The sequence below is a fragment of the Phodopus roborovskii genome, unplaced genomic scaffold (assembly GCF_943737965.1).
Source record: "Phodopus roborovskii unplaced genomic scaffold, PHOROB, whole genome shotgun sequence".
Lineage (NCBI taxonomy): Eukaryota > Metazoa > Chordata > Mammalia > Rodentia > Cricetidae > Phodopus > Phodopus roborovskii.
This window is the reverse complement of record NW_026126480.1, coordinates 1,587,789-1,600,617: the sequence shown is the minus strand read 5'-3', so window position 1 is coordinate 1,600,617 and position 12,829 is coordinate 1,587,789. Positions and strand designations below refer to the sequence as shown.

The following is a 12,829-nucleotide window of genomic DNA, read 5'->3' as shown; positions in this document are numbered from 1 at the left end:
CAAGAAAATTTATTAGAACAGGAGTCATAGGTCTTGGCCTCATGATATAAAATTCAAATTGCTAACATGATTTATACAGCAAAAGCACTTCAATATAGCATTCATTTTCTGAAGCCTACTATAGTTCTGAGATTGTTGGTCAGAATTTCTGACCAGAAGCAGAATTCAGGAATGACCAGAAATTCAAAGCAACTGCCATATGGGTTGGGACCATAAAAGATAGGGTTGTGCATCAAAGGGTAAATAAGCTCCTGGTGTCTGCTGCTGGATGGTGTCCTGATTCAAGCTTGTATTCAGTACCATGCTCCCTGCTGTCTGCATTGACACAGTTCAATTTTGAGTCTTTTGAGTGCTGGTCTTTAGCAACTTCTCACTGCTGTTAGTTGAAAGCGACTTCATGTTACTCTCATCCTTGTGTCATCTAAGGTAGTTTTGAATATTTTAGTTAGAATTAAGCATATAATTTCCAAATGTCTTATAGACCCCCCACTAATATTTATTTATTTTTTTATATATGGATTTTTATTTAAATTTGAAACAAGGTTGTTTTACATGTCAATCTCAGTTCCCTCACCCTCCCATCCTCCACTATCACCCCCTTCAATCCCCATTCCATCCCCTTTCTGCTCCCCAGGGAGGCTGGCCTCGAACTCACAGAGATCCACCTGCCTCTGTCTCCTGAGTTCTGGGATTAAAGGTATGTGCTACCACCTCCAGGCTGCAGATCCTTACTTTCAAATAACTGGTGCTAGTAGATAAGAAATGTTGTTCACATAAAGCTGAAAAATATAAAATACTTCAGCAAGTACTGTATGAAGCCTGAAGGGTTGTAAAGCATAGACACAATTCCTATTTAAATACCACTTTTGAGTCAGGTGCATGCCACACTACAGCACTCAGGAGAGGAAGCAGGAGAACTGCTTGGAGACAGAGGCTAGCCTGGAATCCACGACAAACTAAAGGACCTTATGGGATACACAGTGAAACTCTGTCCCCTCAAAAAACAAACCAGATCTGACCCATACAGCATGCAGCACTACTGTAGCACGAAGAACCCTGGTGATGCATACAGAAGAAGTTGGCATTTTCTGCAAGTACTGGCAGAGGGAGACAGCGAGTCTGATCTGGGATATGGAGAATTTGGGGTACTGTGGGATACTTGGATAGAAGATGGGTGGAAAAGACAATCTTCTGTTTGTAAGAGCTGAAATGACCAACTAGGAATTTCATACAAAAATTCCAAATTTGAATTTCAGGAAGATACTTGGAAAATTCTACTCCTGGACTCCTGGCTTTGGTGCTGCTCTACCAGCCTCATATGTGGCCATTCTAATTGAAAGGAAAAGCAGGTAAATTTTACATATTTACATTTTTAGTAGAATAAGTTGCCGGAGAGAATTTGATTTTATTTTTATTACTTATTGTTGCCCAGGGATGAGAAATATTTCCCTACACATTTTTCATTATGCAGGTATTTGATTGAAATTAATTCTATATGAACATTATGTCTATTGTCTATAAAATAAATATAGGATATTATAAATATGCAGTACAAAAATAAATATAAAATAGAGAACAGAAATAGCAATTTCCTCTTAATTAAGTAGTAGAAGGTTCTATTAAAGCCCAATTAAAGCAAACATATGCAAATTACAGTGGAAGCCCATTTCCTTTAGTACCCTTGACATACCTAAGAAAGTTAGTAAATTATCTGTTGCTGTCTAGGTCTGGTTCCTGCTGAAGGCTCAGTGACTAACCTTTCATAACAATCACCCTCTGTAAGGAATCTTGTGAATAATTTTTTTTATTGTTATTCACATAAAAATTTCCATGTGAATTCATTGGTAACATCTGTAGAACGTTACATAAGAAGTTGAGTCAGAGGATAGTGATAGGTGATCGTAAAATTTTTGCATAAGAGAGTATTTGTCACTGCATGTATTGCTAAACTGAAGATACCTTGTGAATGCTGTAATGCCTGAAAATGCAAACCACGTTTTATGCTCCCTCACAGGACAGCACAGAGCTCATGTGGGGACTCCAGAGCCGGCCTCTGGCTCAGCCACTCTGTCACCTCTTTGCCTTATCCTTTATCTGAAAAATGGAAGTAATGATCATCTGTCATACTCTAAGATAATTTAGTTGATAAATAAAAACTTAATTAGAACAGTACAGTTATGCATGGTAAGCATAGCTTGTTTTTTGCCTGTTGAATCATGAGAGAGTTATTCTTTTTGAATCACTTTAAAAATGTGAGAATTGGTTTTGGAAACATGTTCAAAAGATGTATTATTCACAGGTGAGACTTTAAATCTGTTTTGTCTTTTTTTCTTTTGGGTGGGTGATTATTTACTAGAGTGAAGGCAACTCATTGGTGGCTACCTGAGTGAAGAAAATGACATGCCTTTTTCACTGTGCCACCTTTGACTTTTAGCCTCAAGTAGAATTATATTTTTGTAGTTATCTGACCATTCCAGCTGGAACTGTTGACACGAATTCCCAGGTAACCTCCAGAGTCAGCAGTTATAGGCTCACAATCTTACCTCATTTGCATGTGAGCTCAAGTGTGTGTATATATGTGGCTGTGTGTGGAAGCATATGGTAAACATTAGGACCCTTTATCTGACATTCCTTGCATAATTGTAAATGTTTCCACACGTAAGGAAACTTAAGCAGTCATTCCTTGCTTTTGTGTGTTTATTATGTGTTTATTCTAATTTTAAGGTTGTATTGCTGTTAACATTAAAGGCTTCTGTTATCTCCATCACTGCTGTAATTCTATAGATTATGATTATAGTAGATTAATGTAATGTCCTTTTCTGGAAATTCCTCTATGCTACTTTTTTTGATAAGAAATTATTTTGCAATGTGAAGGCAGGTTAAAGGAAGTCCACGAAAGCCTGAGCTGACTTTCCCTATATTAGGCTTGGCAAGTAAGCCAGGGTTTTCTGGACAACGCAAAGGGCACTCTCTTCCCTGGCCCACGTTAGAGTATTTTATCAGTGTAAATTTGAGTTCTTTTATTTCTTAAAATACTTTCAATAAACTCTTAGTAGCAGTCGAAAATAATCTATGCTGTTAATATTATTTTATTACATTCTTACCAGAGAGTATTGTTTGTAGTATTTCCTTTGTTTGTAACCTAAGATTTTCTGTGTAGTTTAATTTATGCCCAGATTTTTAAAGAAATAATTGTGTGAGTGCTTAAAATAATGCACGTTCTATTATTGGGGTCGAAAGGCATTTCTAAGGTCTATTGCTGGTAATTATGTTGTTTAGATTATATCTTCACCTGGAGGTATGGTGTCTAATAACAAAATATCTGAAGATACACACCTATATGCCCAACACTGGGGTGGTAGAGGCAGAACGAGAACTCAGAGCTTGAGGTCAGCCTGGTCTACATAGTGAGTTTCAGGTCAGCCAGGACAATGTTGTTAAGTCCATGCCAAGTAAACAAACAAACATACAAACAAAAGTTTCATTCCTTTTGGCCTGAGGTCCTATTTGGTTTTTGTATATCACAATCAGGATTCTTTTTAATTTGGCTTAGTGTATCTTAACTTTTTTGAAACAATTTATGTCTCTCATTTCATTTTGTTTGGTGAACCAATTTGAAAATCTTTGTATTTTAAGCAATATGTATATTTACTGCTACCACTGACGCCATTTATTGGTATCACCACCATGTTTGCTCTTTTAACTGTGCGCACTATTAATGTTGAAAAGCTTAGAGGCTCAGCAGAGCTTCTGCCCTCGCTTCCTCTCACTGCACCTAATGAGAAACTAGGGAGTGGACATTGCTGTCACTGCCTGTAGAACTCTGTGTTCCTATTTTTACTGTACTCATGTGTATGTGTACAATTCTGAGCTGCTTGTTCTCATGAGTTGACTTGTTTAACCCCTATTGCTGCCTGTACACAATATGGTTTTCATTCACAAAGATCATCTGCCCCCCCCCCCAGGACCAGATAACTGGTTTTGCATTTGTATATGTCATGTTGAGGACTTGAAGAGTTGCAGAAATGGAATCCTGGAAGTGTACTATTTTAACACGTGCCTCTCCTTTCTAATCTAAGCATCACGCTGTTGATCCACCCAAGATATTGCCTGAATCACAAGTTCATTCCTTTTCTATTGCTTGGTTTTCCATTATAGAAATATACTAGTGTGTATTTGTGATTTATTCATACTATTGTTATCTATACATGACATGGAGTTTCTATCTAATTGGATTTTCTAAAATTTCTTTCATCAACTTTTGTCAATAGCAAGATGTAGCTTACAAACCCTGTTTCAGATCAGTTGTAGTGTTCGTAGTATGAGTTTTGTTTACCCTTTTAGAAGTATATTCATACTTAAAAGTATACCCTTTTAAGTATATTCATAAAGTTATTCAATCTTCACCATGGTCAAGTCCAGGAATTTATTTTCACCTCCAATGCAGCCCCTTTGATACCTCATACCCATTCTCCACCCCACCCAGTTCTCGAAGTCACCAGTCAACATATTTTCTTCTCTGGTTATTTATGTTAGTGGAGTCACACAGTATGTGGTTGTAGAGTTGGACTTTCCTTTTTGGGCTTACTATTAATTATAAAAGCTCGACCTTAGCTTAGGCTTGTTTCCTTAGTACCTCTTATAACTTAAATTACCACTCCCTCTCCCTTTTCGTTTTTTCCAGACAGGGGTTCCCTGTGTAGCACTGGCTGCCTGGGAACTCGCTCTGTAGACCAGGATGGCCTCAAACTCAGAGAGATTGTCTTGTCTCTGCCTCTGATTGCTGAGATTAAAGTCATACACCACCATCACCAATGTACTCGTTATCTCATCTGCATCATGCCCATCCTGGTTATTCTGAGTCTGGCTGGCAACTCCTTCTTTCTTCTCCCGGAGCTCTCTCTGTCTGTAAGTTCCTGCTATTTCTGCTGCCTAGTTGTTGGCAGTTTAGCCTTTTATTAAACCAAACACAGTGACACCTCTTCACTCAGTGTTAAGGAATATTCTACCACATGTGGACATAAGTTCAGCTGACCACTGGAAACAGTATAATGTGTGCATTGCTGCTTTACTGCTGCCTGCCCTCAAAAGATGTGATGGTGCCTCAGATCCTTTAGGCTTCCAGTTGTGAATGATGCTGCCTTAGTCTTGTGTCCATACATTTCTGATTAATCTTTTCATTTCTCTGTTGAATGAACCTAACCGTAGAATTGCTGGCTTACCTAGTAACCATGTTTAACTTTTTGCTAAACTGGCTGCTGGTTTTGATTCCCTCCAGCAGTGTAGGGTCTTCTGCCTAGTGTGCGGTGGTGTCTTAATGTGGCTTTGATTTGCATTTCCAGGATGGCTAGTGATGCCAGACTTCTTTTGATGCATATCTTCTATTGAGAAATATCCTGTTGGTGGGAGTTCAAATTTTGTAAAACAATATGGCAGTTTCTCAGAAAATTGGGGATCAATCTACCTCAAGACCCAGCTAATACCACTCTTGGGCATATAACCAAAGGATGCTCTATCCTTCCATGATGACACTTGCTCAACTATGTTCATAGCAGCCAGAAACTGGAAACAACCTAGATGTCCCTCATCCAATGAATGGATAAAGACACAATTGAGTATTACTCAGCTGTTAAAAACAATGAAATCAGGAAATTTGAAGACAAATGGATGGGATTAGGAAAAAAAATCATCCAGAATGAGGTAATCCAGACCTCGAAAGACATAGAATGTACTGGTTTATAAGTGTGTATTAGCTGTAAAGTAAAAGATAATCATGCTACAGTCCACAGACCCAGAGAGGCTAGGTAATAAGGAGGGCTTAAGCTGGGATGCCGGGGTCTCCCTGAGAGGGGGAAATGTAACAGATTTCATGGGTGGACTGGGCACAGATGGGGTTGGGAACAGAAGAGATCAGGTGGTGGTGGGGTTGGGGAGGGGAGAAAATATTAGGAAAAATGACTTGTATCTGGTATTTTGGGAATGAGGTGGAAACCTTTTGCAATGGAAACTATGAGAGTAACCTTAGCAAAAACCCCTAGCAGTGGGGACCTTGAACCTGAACTGGCCATCTTCTATAACCAAGCAAGGCTTTACGTGGAGGTATGGGGACACCGACCCAGCCACAAAATTTTCAACCTACAGTTTGTCCTGCCTGCAGAGTGTTCTGGGACTAAAGCCAAGCAGAATCACCATCATAGAGACCAGAAAGACTTCATCCAGCAACTGATAGAAACAGCCACAAATTAGGCAGAACTTGCAGAGTCCTGTGGAGGAAGGAGAGGAAAGATCTAAGGAACCAGAGTGGACAGAGACACTATAAGAACACAGCCCACAGAATCAATTGACTGGGATTCATGGGGGCTCACAGAGATCAGGGAGCTTGTATGGGTCTGACCTATGTCCTCTGCATGTATGTTATGGCTGAGTAGCTTGATGTTCTTGTGGGACTCTTTTAACAGTGGGAGCAGGGGGGATGTTGCTGACTCTTTTGCCTACTTGTGAGACCCTTTTCCTCCTACTAGATATCCTCATCCAGCCTTGATGTGATGGTATGTGCTTGATCTTATTGTAACTTGCTATACTGTGTTTGATTGATATCCCTGGGAGGTCTGCTCTTTCCCAAGGGTTAGTTTTTTTTTCTTTTTCCCCCAGATAGTGGTTGAATTTTCAAACAGCATTTATTCTGCTAGCTCTTAACTTTTAATTAGGTTATTTAGTTCATTAATAATTTTAGTTTATTTTTTTGATGCGGTGGGTTAGATCTGCTATTTTATTACTGTTATTTTTAATTTTTGTGTTTTTCATTCATTAGCATTATTAGAGAATTTCAAAACTTTGGTTTCATTTTATTTATTTTTAAAATTTAACTTAATTTAAAAATAATCTTACATACCAATCCCAGTTCCCTCTCCCTCCCATCCATGCATGTTCCTCCACAACCCTCTGTCCTACCCTCCCATCCACTCCCCAGGGAGGGCGAGACCTCCCATGGGGGATCATCAAAGTCTGTCACATCATTTGGGACAGGCCCTAGGCCCTGCCCTATGGATCTAGTCTGAGAGAGTATCCCTCCATCGGGAGTGGGCTCCCAAAGCTCATTTGTGCACTAGGGAATAAATAATGGTTCCACTATCAGAGGGATGCCTGGGCATTTTATGGGGCCTCTGATAGGGGGCCTGGTTCAGTCCTATGGTGGTTCCCCAGCTATCAGACTGGGGTCCATGAGGTCCCACTTGCTCAGGTCAACTGTCTTTGTGGGTTTCGCCAGTGTGGTCTTGACACCTTTGCTTATCACTCTTCCATCTTCACAACTGGATTCCGAGAATTTGGCTCAATGTTTAGCTGTGGGTGCCTGCTTCTGCTTCCATCAGATGAAGGCTCTAGGATGGCATTTAAGTTAGTCATCATTCTCATTATATGTGAAGGGCATTTAAAAAAAAGCCTTTCCACTATTGCTTAGATTGTTATTTGTGGTCATCCTTGTACATCTCTGGACATTTCCCTAGTGCCAGATTTTTCTTTAAACCTATAATGGCTCCTTCTGTTATTTTTGCTTGCTGTATCACTACAATATAGGCCTTTAAATTTTTAGCTTCTCAGCGATACTAGCTGATTATGGTTATTTGCACAAGATTCTTGGTGTTATAGACTATGGCCTATTTTAGATATTAGTTGAAATGATTTGTTTGTTGCTTTAAAAGCAATCAAATACATTATTTTCTTTTTAACTGATTTTTTTAAATCAGAAAATTTGACAAGTCCCATTAGAGTCCTGTGGCACTGGGTCCCTCTCTGGTGTTCTTATTCATTAATGAAAGAATTTAGGGACAGACTGAAAAGGAAGTTTTGTGGACAATTTTGTTAGAATTTAAAAGAAAAACTCCAGGTCAGGCAAACTGTAAATCTTGGCAGTTCCTGGGAGGAGGGAGATGGAGAAGAATAGAGATATGGGTATGGAAGTCAGTTCAAGGCTGTCCTTTAGGCAGTAGAAGAAGGCAAATGGATTCCAGATTGTAAAGAGTTTGTTGGTTGAATTACCTTATTAACAGCTCTTAGATCTGTTACCATTCTCCATTTTCCAGATTTCTTTTGAACAATAAATACAGGAGAATTCCAAGGACTGGTTGATTCCTTAATATGCTGAGCATTTAGTTGCTCCTGTACCAGCTGTTCTAAAGCCTGCAGTGTCTCTGTTGTTAAAGGCCATTGTGCTGCCCATACAGGTTTGTCTGTAAACCATGTTAAAGGTGGGACTGTTGGTGTCTTTGGAAATCAGCAGCTGTTGTGTCTTGTTCTTGTACAACCTGAATGGTTTGTGACTGTTCTTTACAATACCTTCTTATATTTTTTTCCCCAGACACATATGTTAATTTATGGTTTATTGCTAAGATTGGGAGAATATTAGTCTGGGTATTCCATTGCTGTAACAAATTACATCCCTATAAATTCATTGCAATATTAGCAACACATGGCTTTATTTTTTCCTCTCTGTTCTTCCTATACATTCTACCCATCTTGCACTCTGTTTTACCTGAGATAAAGTTTCAGTCCCTAAAAGTTGAGTGTTTACCTCCTGAAGAGGCCAATTTGGATGCTAAGATTCTGGTGAAATTATTATTGTTACATCTGCTCCTGTGTCTACCATACTTTTAATGATAAAATTTTTAAATTTTGTTCTCTGCTCATTTATTGAAGTTTGCTAATATACTCGTTTTGAGTTTTTTCCTGAAATTTTTGTTCTTTCTTCTATAGTTCTTCTGTCATACAGAACAGCGTGGTTGTACAATTGGCATTAGGTTCCTTAATTACTTAGGGAAGGAGTTTCCATGATGATAGGAAATGAATGAGCTGGTTTTGGCATAGGAGCCCCTTGAGAGGTTTCCTGATAACAAAGTATTGCCTTGAATGTCTCTTGTTGACCTACATTCATTTTTCCAATGCCTGTCTTTGTCACACCTTCTGCATAATTCAGAAGGAGGAGCATTCTGTTTGGACTATATTTATAAAAAACATTGTTTCTAGAAATGCCCTGTTTACATTACCTTTTAAAGTGACCCTGTTTGCCACAATTAAGACACTTGACATTCTGAGTTTTCTTCATTTCTCTTGAAATCACCTCTCCTATCCATGCATCATCATGATCATGAGCTTCAATATTAATTGTATCTGGGATCCATTTCTTCTGAAAGGTGCAGACCTTGCCTTTGAAGGCCCAGTTATCCTGTTGCATTGATAATTATCATTTCCAAAAGCCAGAGTTTTAATTATTATTTTTTTTTTCTAGCCTCTGAATCTGATATTCTATTTACTGCTGCAGTTAGTCTTTGTATGAAATCTGTGAAGGCTTCCTTTGGGCCCTGTGTAACTTTTTTAAATGATTCAGTTTTCCTTCCTACTTCTCCTGTCTAGAATTCAAAGCTGCTGCATGGCATAAAGCCAAGAGATTATCATTATATAGACATTGTCTTTCTAAAGTAGCATAATCTTCTCCAAGAAGTTGTTCTTGGGAGATTTCCATACCTCCAGCTTTAGCTTGTTGTTCAATAGTATTAGCTTCTTCTCTGAACCAGGGAGTTCATTGTAATTGTGGATGAGGCTCTTGAACAGCTTTAACCAAGTCTATCCAGTCTGCAGGAATAATTCTATTACAAACTGATCATGTCTTTATCATCTGCTTCACAAGTGGTGAATGGTTGCTATCCATATGAGACTACCACTTGCTTAAATTTCCCTAAATGTAACATTGTTACAGGTTTCCTAGTAGCCATTATAGAATCTATTTCATCTGGCACTTCCAGTAAGGTTACTGGATATATTAAGGTTGGTTTTCTTAAGACTTTAGACTGTTCCTCTTTAACATTATAATGAAACACTGAAATTGGTTCTCCATTCAATTCCTCAGTCTAGATTTGAATATCTCTATGATCTGCTTTAATAAGTTTTTCTAAGGCCTACATCTTGGCATTCATATCTACCAACTTTATAAGATATAAACCAAGCTTATCATACAGCAAAGCTTATCAAAATGACAATTAACAGTATATCAATCCCAGTTGATTATCCCTTCATTTAATTGTTCTACTTTTAAATCATGTATTGCATAATGATACAGATATCTACCTCTCTCCATTGTAATAGTGTTTCCAATTTTTAATGTGGGAAAAGCCCCTCTGTTTTAATTAATTTCTCCCTTTAAGAATTCCCAATTGTGTTACCAAATCTGCTGACAGTGACTGTGAGACATAGCACATCTGAATCGGAGAACTAGTTTTTGGCCATGAGTTGAAAATGTCAGAGCTCTCTCTCTAAGAGAGAGAGAGAGAGAGAGAGAGAGAGAGAGAGAGAGAGAGAGAGAGAGAGAGAGAGAGAGAGAGAGAGTTTGAAAAACCTCACTTGGAATTGCTTGGAATTGTGTAGACAAAACATGTGGGTTCGGGCTGAAGGCAAAGCCAGCTAGTCTGGGGGAATTTGGGTGGCACCTGAAGGTTGTTTAGAGAGACCACAACAGGAAAATACCAAACTCTTTGGGGAAAAATCCAAAGGAAACCTAGCTGGATAAGCAGGGTCTCCACCTGGAGCCCTGCCTGCAGGTCAGGCCCGAGTCTGGGCCACTGGCTTCAAAGCTACAGACAAGAGGCTTTTTTATGAATTCATATATACCTTTACATTGGGCATCAATTTGTCAGACAAATAATAAAACTCAGAGACAGATATCGAGGTTCAAGCTGAAGATCAGATAAGCAAAGCATCCAAGCTACCAGAGAGCTCTTACATCTACCAAGGCTGGGGGAGGTATTCTGTCCTCAAAGTGTATGGAGACTAGTTACTTAAGACTGAATGCTGAATGCCCTGCTCCTATCTTATATACCTCTCTAATGCTGGGATTAAAGGGGTGAGCTCTGTTTCTTTTTTAGACTGCTCACTCTCATGTAGCCCTCAGTGGCCTTGAACTCATAGAGATCCATCTGCCTCTGTCTCCTGGGTCCCAGGATTAAAGATGTGTGCCACCACTGCCTGGCATCTATGGCTGTGGCTAGCTTTGCACTCTGATCTTTAGTGGTTTTATTAGATCATAGACAATATATCATCACATACTGCAACCACATAGAAGGAAGCTTAACATTAGAGAAAGGGCGAAAAAGCCCCAAGTATCAGAGAAAGCATACTCAGGGTATGCAAAAGAAGACAGAAGAGAATAAGGGACAATTATATCTGTAAGATGGTTTGGCCCCACAGAACCTCTTGGTCATTTATTTGTAGGGACTGCATCCTGGGTAGGGAATTCAGTGAAGGAAAATTACATTAGTTCATTAAAAATGGAATTCTTCCTTCTGTTTCTTTAGCTCAAGTGAAACCACTTTCCTGGGGATGCTTCTGTCTTCCTGAGGGTGGTCCCTTATCTAGGTCATTGACCTACCCAACCACAAGGCTAGGTCTCCATCCAGGATGGAGGTTTTATTCCTTTGGTCTGAAGGAAATAGTTCTTCCTTAATGGGCTTCTACCTCTACTGTGATATTACCACATGACTGAAGAAGAATCTGTTGATTTATTTCCACTGCTTATTAGGCTATGAAATTTACAATGCTGGGAAATAGCTCTGTAAGGTTTTATGTTGAGAGTTGTGTGTGCATGCACAGAAACTTTACCTGGTTGGTTCTGTTCAAATTTCCAAGGTCCTTTGTTTTTGTCATCTAGGAATTGATTAGGGTCTTACCTGTATTCATCCCTGAGCTGTGTTCCCTGACCAAGTTTTAGTTCTTTAGTATTCTAAGCCTAGGGATATTTTAACAGCAGTTGCTTTTGCTTTGTGTGTGTGTGTGTACAACTTTAAAACTGAGAAAAGTAAATATATTCTTTATCTCCCTATAAACTTCCTTTCTTTGAGATTTATTTTAAAGAAATTGGTTCAGTGCTTACCTAGAATTTTGTAAGAGTTAATGTAGTCAACAGTTTTGCCCTAAAAGTGTATTTTACTTGTTATCAGTTTGAATTAAGGCTATGTTAAATAGCAAGAGCCTCAATAGCTCATAAAAATCTATAAAAGTGAAGTTATACATGCTTCAAAATTATTTGTTTTATGTACTAAAATGAAACATTATTATTGTTGTTATTCCAGGCGGAAGATGGATTTGTAACTCTGGTTTTAGCTTGCAGAGAAACTAACAATGTGCTGGTAGAAACAGACAATAGGCAGCCAGAAATGTGATTAGATTCAGGGGAAAGATCATGGTGAAACTAAGTTGGAAGTTTCTGACATAGAAAAGCGCAGGAAAGGGGTTGTCTGGGGTTGAATGCTAGGAAACAGAGTGCAACTCAGTCTTATTTTCAGTAAATATTAGAGTATTTTTGAAATAGTCAAAGAAATGAAGAGGTAGATTATACAGGAATTGTGCTTGGTACTTTTTTTAAAAAAATAGTAATATTTGTAGTCTCAGTTTCTTAAATTTTAATGCTTGGACAGTGAAAACTTTATGCTGTACACATGCAGAGCTCAGCCATGTAATTAGTTTTGCAGTCATAAGAATGCAATGTGGATCTCTTGTCTGCATTTTCTGTATACACAGTAGATACTAGCAAATGTGTCTTTATATTCTTATCTGTCCTCCCTTCTTTATTCTCCCTGCCCTTTATCTATCTTCCTCTTACATCCAGTGTCTGTCAGTCCACCCATTCTTTCAGCGTTAAGCATGCTTTGCCAATTAGTTTCTTATACAAGGAAGAGAGGGATGCTGAGTTGAGTCCTAATCACACCACTGTGAGCTTCTGAGAGAGCTTTGAAGTTGTTTCCAGAGCTGCTTTAAAAACTTGTGCCACAAAGAACCAGGCTCC

At 38.7% G+C, this 12,829-nt stretch overlaps 1 protein-coding gene across 1 annotated transcript in view; it reads left to right on the top strand.

Annotated features, from left to right (window-relative positions):
- Tmem135 (transmembrane protein 135) overlaps positions 1-12,829 on the top strand; it is a 187,482-nt gene that overhangs the window by 24,933 nt on the left and 149,720 nt on the right. The window contains exon 3 of the mRNA XM_051192184.1: positions 1,257-1,349. Within this exon, the coding sequence (XP_051048141.1) occupies positions 1,257-1,349 (93 nt within the window). The remainder of the gene's footprint in view (positions 1-1,256; positions 1,350-12,829) is intronic.